This window comes from Anser anser (assembly GCF_964211835.1).
Source record: "Anser anser genome assembly, chromosome: 15".
NCBI classification, from domain to species: Eukaryota; Metazoa; Chordata; class Aves; order Anseriformes; family Anatidae; genus Anser; species Anser anser.
The window spans coordinates 8,806,945-8,832,205 of record NC_139736.1 but is presented as its reverse complement, the minus strand read 5'-3'; the positions used below and the strand labels follow the sequence as shown (position 1 = coordinate 8,832,205).

Sequence of the window (25,261 nt, the reverse complement as noted above, 5' to 3'; positions counted from 1 at the left end):
GCGGGGCTGTCAGTCAGAGGCGGCGTCTGCTGGTTGCCATGGGAACGGGGAAGACGGGCGGAGGGGGAAGAAGGCGGTGCTGAGGGGGCGGGGGCTGCTGAGGGGGCGGCCGCGCCCCGCGGCTGGGCGGGACCCGGCTGAGGGGTCCGGCCCGCCTCACCACAGCCAACGGTACAAGGGGGAAAAATAAATATATAAAATCCCACGGCGTCAATGGAACTTTTCTTAAAAATAAGTCAGCCATTAGGTTTAAAAAGAAGACTCATTTATTACACGTTAATTTCTTAGAAATGAAGACAGAGAACATCACAAAACATTCCATAAAACAAACGTCGTATCTCATGTCAACTACCAGTGTCCTGACAGAAATTTCAAGTTATGTACACATTCTTTACACAAGTTCTTGAGAAGAGCAATCTTTAAAAATAGTAGGCTACCTAGAAACAGTATTCTGAGTCACACAGCTCCGTCACCTCAATTAACTAAGAATTTAAAGGATACTGGCATATAAGTTTTTGAATGCTGTATTTTTAATTACAAATAGCATAACTCTCAAATATTCACAGTTTAGAACAAGAAGAGCAGGCTTCAAGACATCTGTACACGAATGAAGGCAAGTAATAAAGCCTTACACATGTTAAAAAAGGCTACTCCATGCCCGTGAGACTGGCAGCGAGGACACCCCTTGGTGACCTGACAGCTGCCGGTTTCTCCCTACTCACAGTTTAGGCAGAACTCTCCTCTGCTGGTTTTCTCTAAACCATTTTATCTAGTGTTCAACTGGCCTGACTGTCTCAGAGCAAAATAAATATCAAAGTCTCTCTAAAAATTTACAAAGCTGATTTCAAACCCATTACATGTTTCTTCTCCTATGGACTATTTCAAAATGCAGACATTAAGTCACTTTGCTTTGGTTTTATAAGATAAGTGAGTAGGAAACATGTAAAATCACACCTCTCCCCTCACCAGTTCTTAAAGCATAATTCATAAAAACAGTACAAACTTTTTTAAAAAGTTTCAATTCTGATTATATTTTACCAGAAACACCTGAAAAAAACAGGGACTTATCATAAACCTTAACAGCCTTGAAATTGCAGCACCAGTAAGTGTCCTACTGTACAATTTTTGGACGGGTCTAACACAGTACAAATAAGCAACATTCCAGTCTTGGAAACTTTAAGGCCTACTAGCATAATCAACATGAAGAAGTATTCATGACAGAGAATGCAGTGCCACAGTGCCAGTCAGCTTCGCAGTTTTCACATTATGCCGATCTTCTCTTCTTACCTAGTGATTCCAGGAGTGTCAGGAAGTCAAGTTCTTCTGGCTTTTTGTGGTTTTCAAGTACACTTCTGAGCTTCTGTTATTTTTCTGATTAGGAACAACTTGTCACGACTCTCCTGGAAAGACAGAATACAAAGTACACTCTAGATAAAAAGAAGTACGTTACCTATATACAGCTTATTTCTTTATTAGGAATAAATTGGTACTCTCACTACATGGTACTCTAATTAGCAGTTAACAACACTCTCTCACCTGCCTAAACAATTTTAAGTTTACAATGGTTTTGAATTCATTTACCTCACATTAACAGTTCTGCTTTGGGTCTAGTAGAAACATCTGACCTACTCAAAATCTTTGAAACTGTACTTCCGAGAAGCCTAACAACAGTGAGCAAACAAAAATAAAAAGCAAGAGCAGCAAGGCTTTTGCTCCTAAATCCATTATACTCTTCAAAAATCTCTCTCCAGCACACTGTTTTTCTAAGGACAGATTGTTAAGTGTCATATCTAAAAGAAGCACTTCGCAAAACCCAGATTCTTCCTTAAGAAAGTGAGCAATAGTAAAAAGGTTAGATTTGGACTAGAGCAGTTTGCAAACACTATCAAACTGGTAGATGGCAACAGATTTTGATGATGGCAAATAAGTATATCTACGCTAGTAACATTCTCCAGAAGACTAGTTAGTGGTGATTTACTCCACCTTGAGTACCTGTTGCAGGTAGTGCTGGGACCCACACTCAGGAGTAAGACTGGATGTGACAAAATAGAAATATAGGCCTGGAGAGAAGGGTAGTGAATTAGGTGATTGTGACAGTAGAGAAGGAAACAGAGACAGAGGTTGTATAAGATGGTGGAACAGACAGGAGCCACAAGGTCGAGGTTCTAGTTTGGCAGGAAAATACATGCATATGGGTAGATTTAAGCAAGACAACAGAAAAAGAACAGCGACACCACTTCTTAGAGGCTACAGTTGCAGCTAATAGCTAAGCAAACCAACTAGACTGAAAAATGCTTCTGTACTTCAGTTATTTTTCCCTTGTAACCTGCAAAACATTCTTCACTGCCTGTCCAAACACCAGATATCCAGAAGACTTTGAAAATTGTTGTTCCTCTGCATGCCTGATTACTGATACAACAAGGAAAATTTTGGGGGCACAGACAAGATAGTAGGTCAAATCTTACCATAACCAGTTGTTCCCTCAGCTGCTCAACCACTCTTTTATGGGCTCCAGCCAAGGCAATAAAATAGAACATAATAAGGCTGCGAACAACAAACCAACATTAAACTTTAGCATCATACAAAACAGAATTGATCAGACAAAGGCTGTTGTGGATCAGAGGAAATATTGTTTTGACCATATGAGAAAAATACTGGGGAAATAAAAATAAATAAAAATAAACACAGAGCTGGGTTAGGTAGGGCATAGCTCTGCTCAAAATCACCTGTGAGATATTTGTGTTGTCTGGGATAGAACTCTAGGAGATGTAGAGGCAGGGCCTCTACCAGATTTTACAGGTTGTGTTCAGACAGACCCAAACACACACAAAAAAGAGGGCTTGATTTTTCCTGTGTACACAGCAACAGGTTCAATTCAGGAGAACACATTCAGGAGAAAAGGCTGGGTGGAGTCTGAGGTAAATTGCATGGTTTCTCAAGTATAGAAGTTGAAGAAAATACTTGAAAACAGTCAGATTAAACTGAAATGAAAAAAAAAATCCATTTAAACACAAGAAAACAAACAAACAAACACCATATTACAGCAAGAGCAACCAAACACTGGAAAAGGTTGCTCAGAGAGCTTGTAGAGTCTCGCCTTTTAGCAACATTCAAAACCCAACTGAACAAAGTACCTGACAAACATGAATAAATGGCAAAGACAAAAGAGCTGATGCTTCATAGATACTTTGATGCCTTTGACTGCAGATGGACAATATGGTCCAATAATTGTTTGGTATCAGTTCAGTAAGGAAGGAAATGAACCATGCAGCTACATGACTAGATCAGGTCTTCTCACTACTCACCAGACAACCATAAAAAAGGGTACTGCAAAGGCTTCTGATGCTATGCCATTAAGGACCTTCTGTAGACCTGTCGGAAACCCGAGTATTGTATCTGGAACAACTGCCCACGAAGTGTTAAAATTCCTGAATGGCCCACATGCTTTAGAGGAGGGGATACTGTCAAAAAAAAAAAAAAAAAAAAAAGAACAGAAAGGAGATGCTACACCAAAATGTAAAGACAAAATAATCCAACACAAGCCCAGCGCCTTGTTGCCAATGGGGTAAAAGCGTACTTCATCTTAAACCCAGTAACCTTTGTTTATATGGACTACATAATAATTTGATTTCATTATATGCAAGTGTATTTTATTCTAATTTATCATTACAAGTGTATATGGTGTCTGTTTTCTAGGGAAATTACAACCTTAAAGCAAATACCAACTTCGTAGAAGTTAAATTGCCACTTACTGTGCTATGCTGATTCCCAAAGGGATAAAAGCCAAGACGAGCCCAATCAACAGCACCACCAAGAAGAAAAAATTGGAACTCGATGCTCTGATAGGCCTACCTGGAGGCTTACGCGTATGTATCAAGCTGATCTGGAGAGGAAAAGGGAGCAAGACTATTGCCAGGTACATCTGTCTACATACATGCAAATATACCTCCCCCACCAACTCTATTTTCCCATCTTCAAATACACTACCAGCTAGCAGGTAACCATCATTCCTTTGATGGACTGAGAAGGGGTAAGACAAAAATGATTTACATTCTAGTATAAATCATCATCTCCTGTTTTGTGGAAGGGTTTGATCCAGAGAGCCTCACACACTTGCACAGAGCCAAATGACATCAGACATATGGTATATGATCTATGGCGCAGCCTTTAGTTTTGATCTGCTAGAGCTTCACTGAATATCTCCCCTCTTGTCAAAATTAATGAGATTGATATGAAATTGTTGCACAGAAGGAGATGTCTAATCATAGAGCAAAGCTTCTGATACACTGAAATCACATCTCATATCTAATACATCTTCCATTTCCCATTTTGCTTCCAAATTTGTAGCAGCTTGGCAAAATTGTGTCCAAGTTCAAAGCTCTGTTGACAGTAAACACTTTTTTTTGCAATGATTTGTTATATATTATTACCTTTACTATAAAAAGATATTCTTTTAAAAAAACATCATGAATTATATTGATGATGTAGTCATTAAGGTGCTGTTTTGCTTGATCTCAAAGGAAAATTCTACCTTGTCTTAAAAGCAAAAAAAACCACACAAAAAATGGAATTCTATTACCTCATTTCCAATATACTGCATCCTTGTTTTTTTGTTTTGTTTTTAAGGTTTTGTTTGTTTTAAATCAACTAAATATCTGTATTGAAAACCAAACAAACAAAACAAAAGCAAACCACAGATGTGCTGCTCAATTTTATTTACCACACACCTTCATTACCTTTTTAACATAAAAGATGATGAAGTATTTTATAGTTGCTATTGCAGGAAGAAGTGGTGAAAAGAAGGTTCCAATCCAGCAGATAGTCTGTCCGTAAATGATTTCCAGGACATTGTCAGAAATCCCAAATTCCTGCAAACCACACCACTGAACTGGCTTCCAAGAGCAATGAGTAACTAATAACCTAAAAACAAACAAAACAAACATAATTAGTTCTAGAGCTTAGCTGAATTCTAACACATCTGAGATATCTGGAGTGCAGAAATTTAGCATTAAAGCATTAGACCACACAACATAAAAATGTCTAAAGAAGATTCAAATATCAAAAACTACTTCCATCTGAATAGCAAACAAGTACTCAAGTCACCAGAAACGTTTTATTTTAAATTTTGTAATTGAGTTAGAAATATAGGGAATTAATAATTGAAAAAAGAAACATTTCATAAATCATTTTTGCAAAAGCATGCTCAAAAGGCAGAGATACTTACATCCTAGGAAAGTCCATAAAAAGTGTCACAGCAAGAATTATCATGAAATCAAATATCAACAGCTTATACATTTCTTGCCCAACTGCAGACTCCCAGCACTATAAAAGCAAGTCAGGAAAAAACAGGATTATAAGTCTAATAACAAATGGGGAAAAAAAATCTGTCAATCACTACAGCAATACACTTTTCAATCAGTTAACATCAATAAAGTTCAAGTTGTATTAATTGCATTTCTAGAGCGTTTAAGTGTTTTCAGAGCTTCCAAGCCATGCTTTTTGTCTGTTTTTGAAGACAGACAATTTGTCTTATTGAAGCAAAAAGACAGTAACACAACCGTCTCCAAAACACAGCTACCTCAAATAAACTTCATGTCAGTCAGAAAGTCTGAGATAAAAAACCTGTCATTGGAATAAGATAATCGGAGTTTTAGACAAATGGAAGTTGTATGAGAATTGTACTGGTTTGCATTAAGCAGTAAGAAGCAGCACTAAGTACAACACGAATGACAAACTCAAGTCCAAATCTGAATACCTCTAAACAGGCAAGTCTCATGGAAAAAGAATCTTTGTTTTTAATCATCTGAACTTGTGAATAAAGATAAATCTGCTTACAGGATAAAGTTCATAATTGTATCCACAGGCCTTACAGCTGTCATTGGCACAGTGGATCTGACTCCACAGCGAGAACAAGAGAACACCAATATTGGCCAACCGCACAAAGACACACCTGGAAGAAAAGCAAAACCCAATTTTAAACGTACCAAAACACAGCCATTCTGGCACCTGACTCAATTTGCATAGGAGCCCAACAAAGCTGCACAGAGCCCAGAATGCGAGAGCTTTAATAGAATAACCAAGCAGATAAAGCTTGCTTTCTTTAGTAACAGGTTAAATCACTTTTCACCTTCAGGCTACAGTCCCTTAGTTACTTTTCACAGTATTGCTCATAGATCAGTCCTTTAAGTTGTTGTTCTTCAACCCACAGTGGGCTGCTATTCTCTCAAGTACACTTTGAGAGGCCAGACGACAACTCTGTGTGCAGCATTTTCCTCTTAGGTGGCTTCAGGCCTTCACAGACAATAAGCCACATCAGAAATAAAAAGCACAGGGGCCTGACCAGAGTTCAGATGCTTCAGTCTGGATCTTACCACCTTAAGCTGCCAAATTCCAGTTCTTCATGCTGTCACTTTAAGGTATCTTTTATCCCCAAACTTTTACCTTCTGCCTTGAGCTGCTGTACAGCATGAGTGAAGCTGGTTGCTGTGCGCACACAACTGCTCATCCAGGGAGCTGCTGCACATAAAGCAGTGTGAATTGACAGCTCTGCAGCCAGCACTTCCCTAGTAATTTCCCTACAAACTTTCAGATTGTTGAAGATGTCCAGATCACACAGCTAAATGGAACAGAGAGAAACTTGGACACTAAATGGCTGCACTGTACTGTCACCAAAGAGGAGATTGTTTCCAGATTTTACATGAATACTTCCAATGAAACTTAAGTCAAACAATGCCTGCTTGGCTTACAGTGCCCAGGCCCTCCATTGCAGGGTGTCCAACCTCTCTGTGTCTTGATATTGGAATGTTTACAATATCTCTAACCTCTCAAGAACAAGTTGTTCAAACATCCCAGGCTACAATAAAACCATCTTTACCTCAGCAGTGTCAGCTTGATTTCAAAGGCTGGTGAGTAATCTTCAAATCTGATCAGAATTGAAAAGATCTGAGGAGCAATGAAGTTGGCCAATGTGATCACTATTGAAGGCAAATACTGAACTAAGAGATTAGTCTGCGAGTCCGCATCGTTGCTGTTCTGTACAAGAAGAGATGAGAGAAAGATGACACTACATGCACAGATACGTTTCTGACATTGTGCTCCTTTCAGATACCTACCCAGAACTCAGGTAGCACCTTTTTTGTCTTCAGCTTCCTCCTATATTTAGAACAAGCCTGACCACTGCCGTTTCTGCAGTTTGCTGCTACGCACCCTTGCTTTCTTCTCCCTTCCTTCTGCTATGAATATTTTAGTGCTTCCCCAAAGCTTCTGTTGGAAGAGGCTGTTTTCACCAAGGCTTGCATCTGGCCATATCGCCTAGCCTAGCACTAAATCTAACAGCTTTTAGACCTATGCCAAAATGCCAACACTTTTCAAGTTATTCTTACAGGTGCCAATCAGCTCCCTGACTTTCCCGTCATTTTAACAAGCTCCTCTACCTAATAATTTAGGCAAAGTCAAGATATCAACCCTTATACATAAAGCTCCATTTCTATTAGGATCCTTTAACCCTGGGGTCCTACAGAGAACTCAGATACTGTTGTGAAACTGTTAAACTGCTGGTTGCTCATGCTGTTCTGCTTCTGAATCACTCTTCCTATTTGTTTGTCCTGCCAGGGGCGAACATGCTATCAACTGTATTCCTTACACTACTGATGCAAGAACCTTTTCTTCTGCAAAGCGCTCCCTGCTCCAAGACTTCCTGTCTCACCACACAGCTGTAACTCAAGCCACGACACAGATCATAATCTTTGCTCTCCCTTTCCCTTACTGTTTGTTTTTGCAGCTGAACACTGAACCAGATCAAGAAACTGACCATAATGAAGTTTGTTTTGACCCAGTTCCCTGAGTCAGATCACTGCCCAGACACACAAATGGTTGTATAGCAGATAACAGATGTGAGAACAGTTACATGGCAAGGAAAGTGAGGGTTGCTTTTCTTTTCAGCTGCTTCCAAGGCACTCGAGACAGAAGCCTTTGTATCAAAGGAAGACATCGTTGTGTTTTTTGTTGCACATGCTTCTTGATCCTTCTCACTCTCTGCTACTAGTTAAGTACAGGCCTTTTAGAAAGCAAGTGTTTTCAGATCCATTACGTGAAAGGTGCTATATTAAGATACTTGACTCTTTCACAACACTTCCTCTTACTCTAATCACCAAACTCAATTGAATCTGTCCTAAGGTCATGTCTGATACTTACATTGGATTTTTCTTGAGAGAAGACAGTTGCTCTATAAATAGAGTAAAAACATCCCGATAAAACTGCAAGAACAATTATATTTAGAAATATTCTCAGAGAGTAGATGCGTAGCTTTTCTTTCATTGTCCTGTCAGCTATTTTTCGTTTAATTCTTTCTTCCTCCAAGTCTGTCTACAAACAAAAGAAAAATAATGTGTCATTTTTTGATGCAGCATATAACTTTTGACACTATATCTTCTACTTCTGGGATGTTCTGCCTCTGTGATATACAAATCTATAGCCTGTTCTAGGAGTGTCACTCCACAGCCTGCCCAAATGGACTGAACTGAGAGTGCCTATTCATTGCCAGAAACATGTCCACGCAGGAATGGGAGCTCCCTGTGGGAGCCCAGCGTGGTTTGTCTCCTCAGTCTGGGGGCCCCATAGCCAAAGACAAGCATCCTGTAATCCTATTACCTCTACTGTATTAGTAACGTATCTTCTTGATAAAGACAACTTGTCTATTTTGAGAGACTGGTCTCAGATAGCCTGGTACTAAACTCTGAAACAGGCCGTCCCTCTCATCTCCATAAGGTGAGTTATGACTCAAACTTGTTCTACTCTGTGAAGGACAAGTGGAAGCTGACACAGAGAAAAACAAGCCCAGCCTGGAGAAGCTAGTCGAGTAAACTTTGTATGTTTCATCTTAACTCCTGAAAATGGAGTACTGCCTGTGAAGGCAACATAACCTGGACAAAAACAAATTATCCAGGTATTTTCTGAGGACTCATTTTCTTCAAAGAGTACTTCAAACAAAACAAAAATATAACAAAGAAACAGAACTTCAAATATTTCCTTCAAACAAAGGGGACAAACTTTTTTGTTTTGTTCTTGGTGGTGGTGGTTGGTTGTTTTTTTAAGATATGAGTTATTGAGGCAAAAATGCAGTAAGAGCCTGTCTGGCTCTGGCTGGAAGATTTAAAAAACAAAAACAAAACTCTGAAGACGGCAACTGAACTTTACAGGAGAGGAAAGCAACTCACTGTAATTTATGAAATCAATAATTATAGCTTTGTGGCTTGAGGTGGAAATATTTTTTTTAGAGGTCACTGTTTCACTACACAAACCTCCGCTTCCAGTGTACAGATGGGAAAGAAAAAAAAGGTAACCGGTTTCACCAAAAAAGCCTTTCAGAGCTCTCTAAAGATATTTGGGAAATTTATTAGCTCCCTCAGTGTTTTGAATGTGCACGTGTGTGAAAGACAACTAGTGAAAAAATTTTAGCATCTTCTTATGACAACAATGCACTGAATTTGTGAAGTATCCCTTCTGAATGTTATTCCTCTCCTAACAACTGCCTACCGCATTGCAGACTTACAATCCAACATATTCAAACTGACTCCTGACAGTAGAAGTTTTTTTTTTGCCCACAACTAGAATAGCTTTTCCTGTTTCATTACGTAGAAACTAACACAGGAAGCACGGTTGGAGTGTGAGGAAGAGGCAGATAAACAGCAAACAGGTTTGGCTTCAGTCCCCAGTGAATGGGGGAAGGGCCTTCAACATCAGTACCAACTCTTGTCATGTTACACCACAGTTCCAGCTACCTAGAAAGCATGCAAGAGGATGTGGTTCCCTGGCTCCCAGCATAAACTCCTTCAGTCCTTCTTATCCTTATTCCATTACCTACACAGTTACACACCTCTCTTTTTAGTCATCCAAGTTATATTAAACAGTAGTTGTAAAAAAATACAGTAGATTCTTACTTGGAGCTCATACTGCAAGCTGCGATGTTTTAGCCGTGCTGCGTTCAGATCTGTAATGCAGAAGTCCCAGCCTGCAAAGACTTTGTTACAGTAGCTCTGAAACTGATCTTCATCATGCACCAAACTCTGCTTAAATCCTGACACAGACCTAAAGAAAAACACAACTTTACTTCATTCATTAAAGACATATTTTAGTCACAGGGAACAAAAATAACCCAAAACACAAAAACCCTACAGCTCAAGCAACCTAGCTGAAAGACTAAACAATTCCCTAAGAGCAACCAGGCACATTTGTATTGTATCATTGAGTTTCTTAGAAAATTTCAGCGTGTGGTTCTGCAGCAAACAAAGTCAACTGAGGCTAACGCAGGTTAATTCACTGTGCTGTTTAGCCACGGTCATACTTTCTCTTTTTACATATATAAAATATTGTTGGAGTTGTGTTCTCCTTACTCCCCGTTTCAGCTCCCCAAAAAACAGACAAAGGCTACTGTGGTGTTGCAACCTCAAAAGATTCTCCATTTCCATATAAAGCTGTTCTGTAATTCAGTGTTCCCTACAAGCAAGAACGCAACGTAAATTGTGCAACACATAGCAGTAAATGAAGTATACCAACATCTTCACCTTTTTATTATCCAGACAAGACTTAGTGCAAGGTAGGCAAATGTAGTCAGCAGGTATGCTAGTGGAAAGTTGTATCTCACGATACTGAGCAACGCAGCATCTATTGTGTAATAGCCATAAAACAAACTTGTTGTTTCTAGGAATCCCTGTGAGAAAATGCAAAGAACACTGTTAAAAAAGAATTTATAACAGTAGCAACAACTGCTCGGCTCAATCCAACCTGGTTTGAACCAAGCGTTTTGTACATTTAAAATTTCTGTTGGGGCCACAAGCAAGCTACAACAGTCTGTAGCTTCTAAATAGTGACACGCCTCTAACTGTCATGTGGATGCTACATACTTAAAATCCCTCCCCTGTCCAATCAAACAACTCTGTGACAGGGACACTAACAAGCTACAGAAAGCATAAAAGGGAGGTATGCTCTAGATCATGTAACGTTTAACAACTGGGAAAGAGAGCACAGGCTGCAGTGTGCAATGAAGCTTGACACTCAGTAAAAATCTATTTAAAAATGCCCTTCTCACAGGCAAGGGATAAATGCTAATTTTACCCAGTGATGCCTATGCCTTAACATTTTTCAAAATTATCAAAGCACTATTCCTTAGGTAAAATATTTTTGTGTTTTACATGTTATTTGAAACTTAAAGGAAAAAAAAATGAAATTACTTACAGTCCCAGTGAGCAAATCTTTGAGGTAAGTAAAGAAGTAAACAAGTCCCTTATTACCACTAGGTGTATAAACTGTGCAGACAGAGTCTGTTAAAAGAAAGGCAGGAAAAGTCACTCTAGTAGTAATGCCCACCAAACTGCAAGACCAAGTTAATTCAAGGATGACATGTTCTTACAGGAAACAAACAAAAACAACACAATATTTCTCTGTCCTGGTGGGTGAGGGAAAAGCTAAAGGCATACGGAAATCTTACAAACAGTAGTACATAGAGAAGACGTTTACCTGTGCTCTTTGGAGAAATTTTAGCAAAGCTACTGTTGAAAATTCCATATTTAGAGATGACAGTGGGAAGGGTAACAAAACCAAACATCAGGATAAATATTAAAAAATTCAGCAGGACCAGAAAACGGAGGAAGGAGAAGTAGGACTGGATGCCAGTACCAAATTTCCCTGGGAATAAAAGCAGCATGTGTATCACTAATTAAGATGATAAAGATCACTGAAAAGTACAAACAGATTAGAATTTCAGTTACACTAACAATAATAATAATAATAATATAACAGTAGTAAAGAAACATTACTAAAGCCAGTTTTAAGCACTGTGGGCTTTTAGAAATAGAAAAGGCAATGTGACTTTTTAATCACTTTCACCATTATATTTCTATCTACCCCATTTTATACAGTTAACACTTTCTCATCACCAGTAATAAGGGAAGCAGGTAACTGTTTAACCCATACAGGTACATCTGACATGTAAAACCACTAATAAAAGAGCAAGTTGAAAGAGGAGAAACCAAAAGAAGGTGAATACCTTCTATGCTGTGAATATCATGCCGCCAAAGCTGCAAGTAAGATAACGATTCCTTGATATCCTTGAGGACTTTTTTCCATGATTTACTACTAGTTCTTTTCCACTGATTCCATCCAGATAAATATTTTATATCGGCCTGCTGATAATCCCTAAGAAACAAGAAATACAATTACTGAGCACAAGAAATACTTTTTCATTGCATGTAACAGGACCTAGTGCAGCGGAGCCTGCCTGGAGCCTTCAGAGGGATATCGCAGTGCTAGCAGCTGGAGTAACGTACGCTAGCTGCCCCCATTTGTTCCTCTTCTTAACTGTGTTATCAGGTTAATTCAAATATAGCAAGTCCTCTCATAGAAAACACTTGCCTCTCCTAGAAAAAATAATCAACTTGACAATAGGACAACACAGAAAAAACGCGTAGCTGTACTTCCTGGCAGGATCTTTGAGAAGTCGGTGTCAACAATCTCATATTCACAAATGGCTGGAAATGGAAGAGAAAATTCTTCAAAACTAACCAGTATATCATTACTAAGTTGCTCTTAAAATTTTTATCTCTATAAAGTATTTACCTTCCCTCTTTTCATGTTATAAATGCACTAGAAAATTAATCTTTTTGTTAGAAAATCAAGAAATCAAGAGATTTCAAAATCAGAATGAAGGTCAAAACATGTTGTGGAAAAAAAAAGTTAAAAAAAAACTTATCTAGAGCTATGAATAGGTTTAAATATTCCATTTGGGTTTTATCATTTTAGTTTTTATACAGTTCTGTGCATAATGTAAAACAAATGTTTTAAAAATGATTAACTTTTACTGGTTCTGTTTTCCTAAAATTCACTATAAACTGCTAACTCAATGACTTTGAAAAATTGTTTCTTTGCCAAATATGTACGGGTGTAAGCCATTCTAAGAATAAGCTGCAAACAAATGTCAAAGATGACCACAAATTGTCTACAATTTTTGGTGATTTTTCAATAATTCCCCATAGATTTTTATACAATCTGTGTATACATTTTCATTTTAAAAACTGCTACATAGCCAGCAACAGTGTCAAGGAGAATTCTGAGTGGCTCACTGCATTTTGTTCTTTAAGAAACCTTAAAAACAGACAGCCCCCCAGAAACATAGCTTGAAAACTGATTTGTTTGCAGCAAATGCTGTTCCAAAGTCTGACACCCCCGAAGAAGGGCAGCAGTTAAGTACCCATGAGGAAGGAGCACTAGAGCAGAAGACAAAGGCTCTGATTTTTTAATAGTTTGTACACAACCCTACTTATATGCATAAGTGACTCACTGAACAACAGCGTACTGTGTCACGACCACAGCTACTGCCACATGTGCTCTATGTTGACGTGGTTTCCATAACTTAAGGTGATATTAATTTAATTCCACTCAGCTGAATGTGAAATTAGGATTTGGATAGGAAACCTGATTAAACCCTGCTTGCAGCAATCAAAAAAGCAGCAGATGATCTCATTTTTAAGTGTAAATACTCACAAAAGGTTTCATTGTATGGAAACTACAGGCTACAGCATGCAATGTTCTAAACAAACACTTCACAGAACGATCTGGCTTGTGTTTGCATTTTAAATGCAGGCGTGGGCTGCATATTCATTCCAGACATTGAGTATTCAGCATTTATTATATCAAGCATTTTGTGTTGGCAGCTGCTGCACAATACACACACAATTACTGATCTGCGGAGGAGCCAAGGAGCCCCACCAGAATCCCATGGTGTTAGAAACTTGTAAACAAGCTCAGGACATCCCAACTCCATTGCTAACAAGCACCATGGCCACAGAACTGCAGTTCCTTTTTAATTGAGGAATCAAGCTTTATACACTCAACTTTAAATAAAATTTGGCGTATGGAGAATGTTCCTTTATCATGATCTAGATCTAGATCTGCAGCTCCTTGTGTTCCATCTGCAGGGTTAAGCTTTACTCTAGAGACAGGCAGCAAAAGTTGTTACCCAGGTCCAGCCACCCCTACCTGGTCCTTCCCATTTCCAGCTGCTCTTGCAAGCAATGGTTCTCTGTGGTGCATCTGTTTGTACTTTCACCTCTCCCCAGCTCATGACCACAACTACCAAGCACCTGATCTAAAGGTCCAAATGTGCCTAGACAGTAATGTTGTAAAACCAAGTAATGGACTCTCTCCCCAGAAGAGCTTTCAGGATAGCAGCAGGACAGGAGACGACAGGATACAAGCAGAGACACAGGCGGGGCAAAGCACACAACCCCTGGCTGAGGGTTACCACCAGAGGACAGGAACTGCTCACGGCAGAGAACAAAAAAGAAGGGGTGAGGAAAAGAAAAGGTCTCGAAACGTTCATTCCAGGCATAATGAGACACATCAGGGAAAGCACAGTGTATTTGAGAAAACTGGCAAAGGGACTGAGGAACAGCAGCAGACAGAGCAGAAAGGGAAGGGGCTAACCCTACTGACAAATGACCCTTAAAAGGGCAAGGCAACAGAAGGAAGTGAATCGTTTCAGAAGCCAGAAACATGTTTGTCTGCCGCAGGTAATGCGCAGTTCTGACTGTTTTCTTCCAGCTCAGCGGGTCAAATGCTCCTTAATGCCAGCCAAGAGTCCCCAGTCACACCTCCGCAGGTGAGGATATGACAGGGAGCCCTGTCTTGTGAGGGAAGAGCCTGGGGGACTTATTTTCAAAGCCATACCCCACAGGGCCAACTAAACCCCATTCTATTTCTGTCTCCCATCGTACGTGTATTACACATATTTAACAGCGTGTAACTTTTAAAAAACTCAAAAAACGCGTGAAGACTAACCTTAACCTCCTCTTCTCCGCGATGCTCAAGGCGTGCTCCCTCAGGGGGCGAGCGGCCAGCTCGGCTCCCTCGGGCTGCGGCCCCCGCGCCTCTCCGGCTCGGGGCCCCACCGAGCCCTGCGGGTCCTGGCCTCCCCCGGGGCCGGCCCGGCGCCTCAGCACGGAGCGGTAGCTGGGCAGCTCCTGCAGGAAATCCGCAGGTGCCGCCGCGTGCGCCTCCTCGGGGAAAAAGATCTCTGTGGGACGGAGGAAGCACGGCGGTGAGGAGCAGAGCTCGCTCAAAACATGGCACCCGGCCGGCAAGCCGGGAGGGCAGCCCTGTTACAGCCTCCGGCACCCCGGGGCGCTGAGGGGGGACGGGGGCAGCGCTGCTCCCTCACCCCGCTCCCTCACCACGGGCGCCCGCCGCCGCTCCGTCCCCACGCAGCCCTCACCCGTCCCGGCCACGCGCGGTGCCCGCCCGCCCCGTCCCGTCCCCGCTCCCTCACCGCCTCGGCCGCTGGGGCCGTCCGGCCCCCAGCCCGGCAGCTCTCCGGCGGCCCCGAACCCGCTCATCGCCTTCCCGGGGCCGCCCCAGCCCGGCGCAGCCGTTTCCGGGCGCTGCGGAGTCGTGAGGCGAAGGCTGCCGCGGGGCCGGGGCCGCTGGCGGGGCGGGGGCGAGGCTCCCCGCTCCGGGCCGCCTCCGTGGGGCGCCTCGCCCGAAGAGGGCGCCCTCAGGCTGGGCTGCGGGGGTTGGGGAGCTGAGGTTGGGGTCGTTCACGTGCCTATCCCCATCCCCGTCCCCGTCCCCGTCCCTGTCCCCAAGGGAGCGGCTGTCCCCGGCTGAGGGCAGGGGGTGGTGGCGGCGGGGGGCTTCTCCTCACGTCCCCTGCCAGGCGGAGCCCCGCGGTGTGAGGAGAGCGGCTGAGGAGAGGGAGCTCGGCACCGTGGCTGAGGTATTGGGCTTCCCTCCCTCCTCGGCATCACTTTGGACGTTGAAAAGAAGGATTTCAGAATTTGGGGCATTAAAGTCTTTTCATTCCTCATACCCAAGGCTTACTTGGTGTAAGTAAGCCTTCATGTAATCACATGAAGAAACAAACGGCATATAGACACTAATAAAAACCTTTTTTTGGAGTGAAGTGAGGCCCAAACACCCCATGAGTGAGGGCAAGGCTGAGGCGCATTGGCTTGGAGATGGGTTTTGTTTACCTGTCTTCTGTTACTGGTACATGACAGAGCGAGGTGCAGTAAAAACTCCTTTAAAAATGATATTTGGTCAAGTCCTGTCAGATCATACGGCTGAACTCCCTACCTTGTTTGGAGGAATTCTTACCTTCGGTGTGAAAATGCCGTGTATGTGAGGAAAAGTGTTAAGTAAAATGAAACCTACAGTAGTTTCAACAGTGAGAAAAAGTAAGCAAAGCATTTCTGGCATTTCTTACTGTATTTTATTGGTAGTTAAAGAGATAACTGGATTTTTCTGAATATTCCTCATCCACTTCCTGCAGTAGCTGTTAAGAAGAATCATCGTTAGGTTTCAGGATGATGAATCAGACATAAATAAGGAGGTTTTTTTAACTTCTCTCACCTATGCGTCATCATGTCAGGTATGTGATCTTCAAATAGATTTATTAGCAAGAAGAATCTATACGGCTACATCACTTTTCATAATAAAACCATAAAATGTTAATGATAAAACTGTAAGCTGACATCTAAATGTACTCAAAGTAATTTAGGTGTACATGTTTATGATTAATAAGTTGATGTATTACTTGCAGAGGAAAAAAGATACAGAGAATACTGAGATGTAATTAAAGACCAGTGACTTCCTTATTGCACTGAACTAATTTTCAGAAGAACATTTTGTAGATATTCATGTTTTCGTGCTGGTATATCTGTCTACAATATAACTAATATTGTCAATATTGCTTTTTGGTTTTATTCCTTTTCTTACCCCTAAGAATAAAAAGCAGAAAGGTAATATACTTGCTGATTAATAAGATTACCTTTCTGAAATGCTGTGAGGTAGAAAAGTGTTGGGTTAATGACCCTGTAAGAACAAATTTAAATAAAGATTGTACAAATTGAAACAAGATTAACTTTCCCAGGAATTTTGTGAGAACATTCTCTATTCTTTCTTTTTCACTAGAGAAAGCTTTTTAGGCCCTTGGCAATGTTTCAGTTAATTTTGAGGATCACAGCAATTTTAGGTGTGAGAACAGGAAGAGCAGCACGCTGAGGAGATGTGAGCGGGTGATAGAGCTGGAGTCTGTCAGTCACACAGGGAGTGCAGCAGCTTCTTCTCTCGTGTTATTTGTCCAGTGTACCCTGTTCACAAAAGTAGCAGTTTTTAGTCTGTGCTGAGCACAGAAGCCAGTGCCATATATTATTTCCCACAGCGCTGGAGATCCAACTGTCTCATTTAGCAACAACATGTTTCCAGGACATTTTTTCTTTCATATTCCTCTTCATAATGCCACAGCTTAAAATGGCTACTAAAGGTTCACAAAAGTTCTTAGTGAGTGTTTAATTCTGGGGCTTCTTGTGTTCAACTACCCTGTGTTTTCTCTGTGGTCTGTGCCGCATGCAGGCAGCTCCCCGATCAGTATAGGAGATCTACAGACAGGTCCTCTGCAGTCACGTCAGGAATGTTGCTTTGGGCAAAACATAAAGTAGGACCAGGAAACTTCACCCAACTCTATGTTGAATGCACCTGGTACAGGATAGACATGTTTTACCCAGTTTAGGAGCTGGAAAAGCACCATCCATTCAGTAAAAGTGATCCTCAGGCATTACAACAGCACAGCTTCTGAACATGGAGCAAATTGGTTTGTTACTGATTCCCCAGTGGCTGGTAAGGGCATCTTTAGTCAAAAAAAAACAAACAAAAAAACAAACAAAACAAAACAAAAAACAGAGAGGTATGTATCATGCTAAAGGTGAAGAAATTCTGTATGTTCCATACAGAGTTCAGCAGCGTGAGGCTGGTATGAAATCCCCCACCCAGAAGCTGCTAAGTACTGCCAGCTTTAGTGTGAACTCACTTTTTTTTTTTTTTTTTTTACCACTAGATGAGCCTTCCTGCAATACAGGTAAAGATGCAAGGTCAAGATATTTCTTTCTCTCTGCTCTACAAATGATTAATCCAACAATCAATGTAAACACATCACGCGTCTAGAACTAATTACTTTCTGTCCCTTTGTTGCGTTGCTATTGCGATCCGAGCCAACAGCAAGGCACGCGTTAACTCCTGGAAGGAAGGCGAGTGCCTGGGAGATCAGCTGGAAATCAAGTGACGTGTTCTGTACCAGGTAAAGCAAAAAAACGATCGTTTTGCTCCTTCCCTCTCCGTAAGCCTCAGGAGCAGGACTTCACTGGAGGCGGTCCGGGGCTGCGGGAAGAGCCGGCAGGGTGTGGGACCCAGGTGCCTGCTGCGGGAGGTGGGGTGGCCAGCAGCAGGTGAGGGGTCGGGGCTGCGCTGGGGTTTCAGTGGAGGCAGCATGGGGAGCCCCCAGGGGATCCTCAGAGCCTTGCAGCGGCTCTCCAATGGTGGGGCTGGGCGGTGGTTTCTCTCTGCACCTTGGGCTGGAGGAGTCGCCTGAACGGCCAGACAGCTGGCTGCAGTTTTCTAAGCTCGCTGTTACTGTAGAGGAATATAAGTCTGAAGGCTGGGCTGCATGTGTGTTTGGGGATGTGCCCGGCTTCTGCAAGGTGGGAGGTGAGCAGTCACCTGGAGTGGTGTCCTCACCTTGGTGGCAGCCCAATTATGTGGCACCTCGCAGCTTCAGCTCCCCATTTGTCACTTAAGAGCTTCTGCTGGCTGCAGCTGGAAGGGTCGATCCCTTAGGGGATTGCCACAGCAATTTTCAGCCTTCCCTGATGTGTTCAGCGTGATGGGGTGTGCCACGCACCAGTCTGTGAGGGGTTGCACCAGCCGTGCTGCGATCACCAGCTTGCAGCGTAATGTCTGCTCTTGCTAGGTGCAGCTTGTGGTTTGGAGGCTGCTAGCTAGTGAATGGATGTGGCACTGCATTTTCTGAACAGCAGGTTGCGATTTTCGTAAATTGTAGAAGGTAAAGGGAAGTCTTTTTTTGTTTGGTTTGGTTTTGGTTTTGGTTTTGTTGTTGTTGTTAAAGAGGCAGGGAAATCTCCCATTTAAGAATCATGTTCTTTGTGGTCTAGCATTCTGTAACACCCTCAAAACACACAGGTTTACTACTTAAACATCGCTCTCTTTTCCTTCAGTCCCAGCATTACTTTTTTTTTTTTTTCCCTCTTTATCCCAAACCTACAAAGGTTTAAACTCTTCCATGCAGAAGATTATATCCAAAGCCCAATCTTTACATCCAAGATTCATTGCTAAACCTCTGTTCCTTTGAAACAGTCTTTGTTAATCAAATTGCAAGGAGTCAGTTTTACTGGGTTGAGGCTGTGCTAACTTCTGCTTCCACTGACCTTGTGTCACCACAGTCTCCTCTGCCACTCATGGGACTCAGTGGCCTGATCCTTTTCCATGTAGTAGTGTTACACACCAGTGTATAACTGAAGCTGTGCTCGAGAATGATGGCTCAGATGTGGGTGCTGTGTGAGTCCCTGCCCACATAGAACAGCCTGACACAGGACAAAGACAGCAGCAGACTTCCGTACTAAGCAATGTAATGGAAATTGCGTCCTGTTTTGGCCTAGCACAAAGCAATCAATTATTTTCCTTTATTCTTTTTTCTCCCTCATATTCTCACCTCTTTTATTTTTCTTTCTAGAGTAAACTTGTGAGACATGCATATGCTGGGAGGTCTTTTTTTCTTGCCATGAAAGTGGTGAGGTGTTGTGGTGTTGCTCTATGGGCTGACATAACAGGCACTAGCACTTTGTGGAGATGTCCCTGTTCATAAATTTGTGAAAAAGACTCTAACTGTGACTTGTATAGTCCATAGCTTCTGTATGTTCACTAAGGAGTAGAGCCCTAATGTACTGACGCGTTACACTGTATTCTAATTTAGCTTCGCTTTGCCGGAAAAATAAGTAGTTTGTACAAAATTAATTGTCCAGCAATTTGAAAACTGCATGTAAGGCTTTTGAAGAGCTAGGAGAAAGCTGTGATGGAACTGACTCTCTGCTCTGCTCACTGGTTCTTCCTAGATGTTTTCTAGCTTCTTAGTTGACTTGCTAGAATATGGTGAATAGCTTTTGTTTTCCCTCAGGGTCATCATAAGTGCTAGCTGTGTAAATAGGATGAGATGACAATATCCTAACAGGAAGTTAAGCTAAAAATTACAAACAGAACAATAGCTTTTTGTCAGATCAACAAAATTGTGTGTCTTCAAAACACTGTTTTGACTTAAAATGACTGTATATGTAGTTTTCATAAGGTGAACTTGTGAATGAGACTCCTGTAACTGATACTGCTCATTAAAGTATAATTCGAAGGTTGCATTTAAACATAATAGGTGTCCATTGCACGTACAGAATAAACAAAGCAAAACATTGGAACTGTTGTAATCTGTATCTCCTGCCTCTAATACTCTAATAGACCAGGTGTAATAGGCTGTCTTTCCATGGAAAGCAGTAAAGTCAATGCCAAACAGGTGCTCTTGAAAACTGCTTCTTTTTTTTTTTTTTTTTTTTTTTTTTTGTAACTAGACATTTCCTTCAGATCTGAGTAGCTGGTAGTTTTGATTAGTAGACAGACTTAACAAACTTGTTTTGCAAAGCAAGATTTAGTCCTCATATGCAAAGAAGCTGATAGTTTGTAGTTAGGAAATTTAGTCACAAGACTGACTTGCACAGGTATGAAGTGATGCTTGCCTTAGACTTTTTTTTTTTTTCATGATAATGATCAGACAATGAGCTAGGTAAAGTTTTTCAAGTGTCACAAAAATAATGCAGAGTTCTGTTCACAGTTTCTTATTCTTGCTAATCATCTTTCCTCTGTCTGCCAGGTATACTGTTTTTACTCTTTAGTTCCCTATTCTAATTTTAGTAGTTAGGTACATCCCTGATTTCTCCTTTTCACCCAACGCTTAGGTTTCCCAATGGATTAAGTTGGCTACTTGAGGTAAGAAAATAAAAGCAACAGAGCATCAAAGCACAAGAGATTTGCTGTCAAAAGGATCTCTTAAGAGGGTCAGATAATACAATTAGATAATACAAAATCATCACTGTATGTGCTTCAGTCCATAACAGTTGTGATTGTGTGAGCCTTTTTAGGTGGAGGAGCAGGTATTTGTGTGCTAGATCAGGGAGAGTACTTTGAAGTACCCGAGTTTTAACCCATTTCCATTAAGCAAAAATTTTGAAGTGTGTGCCAAGTTCTCAAGACACTTAACTGGACACAGAAATTAAACTATATGCTGTAATAATTTTTTTTAATGTTTAAGGAGCATGTTTATTGTGAAGGCATTTAAACTCAGATAGAGCTGTAGAATTCTGCTTGAGACCTGCAAAGATTAAGTAGCTGTCAGTCCTTCTCCAAAAGCCTTATCTAAGCAACCACAGATGATAGAATTAGATTAACTTGCAAACAAAACAAACAGGATGAAAACGTTGTAGTGTTACTATATTTTGGGGTAGGAAGAAATAACAAGAAGAATACTAAATGGGAAGGACAAGGCAACCCAGTGAGCAGGTAAAAAATGGATATACAGCAGATAAGAAGCTGAGCTCATCGGGCTGAAGCTGTAGCTGGAAACATTGGGAGCAATAAGCTGACAGCAGAGATAGTCCAGCAGTAGGATGTCCCCTTGTCAGACAGACACTGTTCTGTCTGCTCCTGCCAGCCTGCCCAGCCTCTCTGCGCCCTGCTTCCTCCCATCAAGAAGAGATGGAGGGGACAAAGAGAATGGGATCTGTATTCTGGTAGGGAGCGTTGAACTGTAGGACTAGGAAATACCTGCCTTTGTGAGCTTGAAGTTCAACAAGGTGTTGGGAGAGGTAACAGCGTTGTGACAGTAATGGTAATGCTGTCACCCTTCCCTTCCCATTTTTCTTACCTGTAATTTGACTCTGCAGTGGTAAACAAACGAGTCTTTGCTGCTACCACATCTCTTTCACTGGGAAAATCTTTTGTAGCTGAGGCGTGGTTTGCATTACTGAAACTGACCGAAAGTCTACCATAATAAAGCTCTGTTATTGTCTGTTGTGACCACAACAAAAACACAATGGAAAGCCAGTAAGAGGTGGCACCTGTCAGTGCCGACCGGGTACTTTTGCAATATGCATAAAAGCTAACCTTCACTTCCCTGTATAATTCACACTTATTTCGTTGCTAATAGGTCAATTTAAGATCTGGTTTTCTCAAATGGAGTGCTTGTTTAGCTCACAGGCTCTTTAGATTTCTGAGAGACTTCCTAGTTTGTTGCAGCTGCCTTGAAACTGTTGGGGTAGAGATGGTGGAAGAGTAGTGGTTAGTACCAGACCTTTGTTACTGATGCAACATGTAATCTAATTTTAACTCCAGTCTGACTCTCAAGCTTACTTTTCACTTCCAGAAATCAATCTGATACTCAGTTTGAAGCTGTGTGGAACATGTTAGACAGGAGAGGGGTTCATGAATAAAAATAACATATATAATGGGGAAGTACTGTTCAGTCCTAGCCTACAAAATTAAAAGATCTTTATGCTAAAGGAACACATTCCACCATATGAATCATTTTTTCCATGAATTCTATTCCCTTCATTCATCACTGTTAGGTAAACTATGATGTAGTTCCGCAACTTACCGTTTGCATTTGTCTACAAGATTTGCACAAGTAGAATTTACTTTATGTAATTCTTGTTATTGAGAGATTACAGGTAAATGACTCGAAGGTGTAGATGGCTTTCCTGAAACTTGATACCAGGACAAAGTGTAGTTAGCAAGACAGTCACGTTTGTTTGATTAATATTCTAAAAGAGGATTAGTTCCTATAGCAGTGAATTACCCAAACAGGAATAGGTGAAAGTAACCTGGAATATTTTGTCATGGTTGTTGGTTTGTGACGTGAAAGCAGTTATTTTTTTCTGGGAATCGATCCAGAAGCGCAAGTTTGCATTGCTTGGAGTTTCCTGTTCTCTATCATTACAGAGTGTGTTGAATGATTTAAGCGGAAAGCACCCTTTCTCCACCTATCCTGTACCTTACTTACATATCTTTGATTCTTAAGCCCACTGACCTTAAACCGTTCTGTTCTCCAGAGGGAGAGCACAAGATTTGTTTAGTTGTTTGCCAAAGTACAAAATGTCATCCAAAAAATAGATGCCACCCTGAAAAGGTTTGTCAAGCTCCTGCTTTCTTTCCTTGATACATAACCTTTGTTCTCCAGCTATTTTATTTATTTTTTTTCCTTCTGGAAAATAATTTTTTCAAGGGGAACCTAAGTCTAAACCTCATAGCTGTTCCTGGAGCTATGGTTTACTGGATCCAGCCATAGGTCAAAGAGAAGGAGATGATTTAGCTTCAGTATTACGTGCTTCTGGTTCCTTCCAACAAGCTACACCTGATCAGAAATTTATAAACTGCCAGCATATCGAACCACAAACCAAACCAATAATGTATGTACCTGATTTGATAGGAAAAGTTTCTCATGGTCTTTGGGCGTGGGATGGAGGAAGAGGGTGGATTGGTGTGCTGTGTGTACACCCTCTCTGTGCTACCTGTGTAACCCTGGCATGCCACTTGTACACCCTTAGCATGCATGCACACACACACCTCCATCCCACTCTGCAGCACAGTGTGCACCAGATATCACAATAATCTTTGGGAAAGTACAGCCTCAGACAAAAAACTTGGATTATGCATGTTCTCGCTCTAAATGCCATTCAAGGTTTAGGATCTAATATTCTCAGCTAGCAAGAGAAAAATCTCTAGTTTTTGCAGGAGCAAACTGCAAAAATTTGAATGTCTCAGCATACGTGGGGAATTTATTTAAAATCCTCTAAGCTTCAGGAGTGCAGAAAAAACAGTGTGTTGTTTCACGTGCTGGATTCCTTCTTAGACTGTAAATGTCTCTGTGGGTTTTTGCAGAAATCTTGGCATAAAGTGCATCTTTTAACTCAAAGGAAACAAAGTGGATAATGATGGAGCCCATGGACTGTCTGTCTTGGGCTTATTTGGGTGTTTTTGCAAGCCTAAGGTCTAGAGGTCTTCAAAAGGAGTAAGAGAAAGAAGTAAAGGATGTATTTTTTAGTCATGCTGATCTGTTTCCTCTGGTTGGGTGCATTTTAGTGGGCTGGTTGGTGTAGCTGGGTGATGCTTACTACCAGAACAGAGCGCTTCTGGGTAGTGCTGGTTCTACAGATCCTACGTTTATCTGTCTGAATGTTTGATCTCTCTACAGTTTGAATGAAGACCAGGCAAGTTGATGAGCTGGTTAGATCTGTGCTCAACTCTCCAGCTGCCTTGCTGGCAGGATTCCCAGCTTTCCGGATGGCTGAAACCGAGAGTTTGGCTTCCTGGGAAACCAGTGTATTTTGGGGCACTCTTCAAAGAGAGTTGTCTGAGAGAGTTGTCTCAGAATTTTCTTCCTCTCAGAAAGGCATCTTTTCTTAGTTAGCTTTCCATTACAGTTTGAAATGCTAAATGTTCTTAGAGAGGGAAATTTAGTTTTCCAGGCAAATTCTTGCAGAAGGCCATCATTATCTTCTTCAAAAATTGTGTTTCTGTGCTTTTTGATGGAGTGTAAGGACAGAACATGCTAATTCCTGAATAGTTTGTGTAAAACTCCATATATATTGTATAGTTTGTATAAAACTCCATATATATTGTAAGCTAGTTCTCAAAAGCTCATCAGGGGCTAAGTGGTTTTCTGTCAAAGAAAGCTTAGCTCTCAGGACATTAAAACTTGCCATGACTTTTCATGTAAGACTCTTACATTTCCTGGAGTGATTGTTGGTTTTCTTTGGGGATAGGGGGAGGAGACTCTGCTTGTTACTTGCCTGGTTACATGTGAATCTCACCCTGTCTCAGTAGGTTTTTGCCTGAAAAATACAAGTTTCACCAAGGGAAGGCTGTGTTTACAGTTTCTTGTTGGCAGGGATCAAAGTCCATTATTTACAGAAGCCAAGGGTGATAGAGCACATACCAATTGCCTGGTGTGCTTTTTTTTTTTTTTTAACTGAATATTTGCTGAAGATGTGGACATCATTAAAACATGCTGCATCATGATATAATGAAAGCGTAGACAATTTTCTAATTACAATGTAAGAATCAATAATCTATGTTTACAGGCAGATCTCTTTGCAAGTCATTGTGCAAAACCTGGACAATGTTTTACAAATGTATGTCACACAGCATAATTTTAGAGTATCTGCCAAAATCCTTAGGTGTGTAAATGACACGACAGTAATTTAAGAGTTAGGGTTTTGACAAGCCTTCAAAAGCCTTAAAAAGACACTACAATTATCCATTTGGAAGATACTTTTCTTCATGTGATACTTTCTTTACTGCACTAGAAATTAGAAGTGAGAACCAC

General features: G+C 41.2%; 2 protein-coding genes across 9 annotated transcripts in view; one reads left to right on the top strand and one right to left on the bottom strand.

The window, feature by feature from the left end:
- Positions 1-248: 248 nt before the first annotated feature.
- On the bottom strand, positions 249-15,516 carry TMC7 (transmembrane channel like 7). Of its 2 annotated transcripts, XM_083800449.1 has the most exons (16): positions 15,320-15,516; positions 14,833-15,067; positions 12,044-12,192; positions 11,515-11,682; positions 11,233-11,318; positions 10,563-10,708; positions 9,939-10,086; positions 8,194-8,364; positions 6,875-7,032; positions 5,836-5,950; positions 5,225-5,322; positions 4,737-4,920; positions 3,753-3,883; positions 3,306-3,461; positions 2,466-2,544; positions 249-1,400 (listed from the first exon to the last, which is right to left on the bottom strand). In XM_083800449.1, the coding sequence occupies exons 1-16, from the start codon at positions 15,384-15,386 to the stop codon at positions 1,341-1,343; spliced, it is 2,151 nt and encodes a 716-aa protein (XP_083656575.1). In that variant the 5' UTR covers positions 15,387-15,516; the 3' UTR covers positions 249-1,340. The 2 variants fall into 2 exon arrangements, with proteins under 2 accessions (XP_083656575.1, XP_083656576.1); XM_083800450.1 differs by lacking the exon at positions 14,833-15,067 and having other exon boundaries at positions 15,320-15,429.
- TMC5 (transmembrane channel like 5) overlaps positions 12,227-25,261 on the top strand; it is a 33,870-nt gene continuing 20,835 nt past the window's right edge. For 2 of the 7 annotated variants that reach the window (XM_083800444.1, XM_083800438.1), the window contains exon 1: positions 17,912-18,124. The gene's annotated coding sequence lies outside the window, so the exon portion shown is untranslated. The other 5 variants (XM_083800440.1, XM_083800439.1, XM_083800441.1 and 2 more) reach the window with 5 other exon arrangements.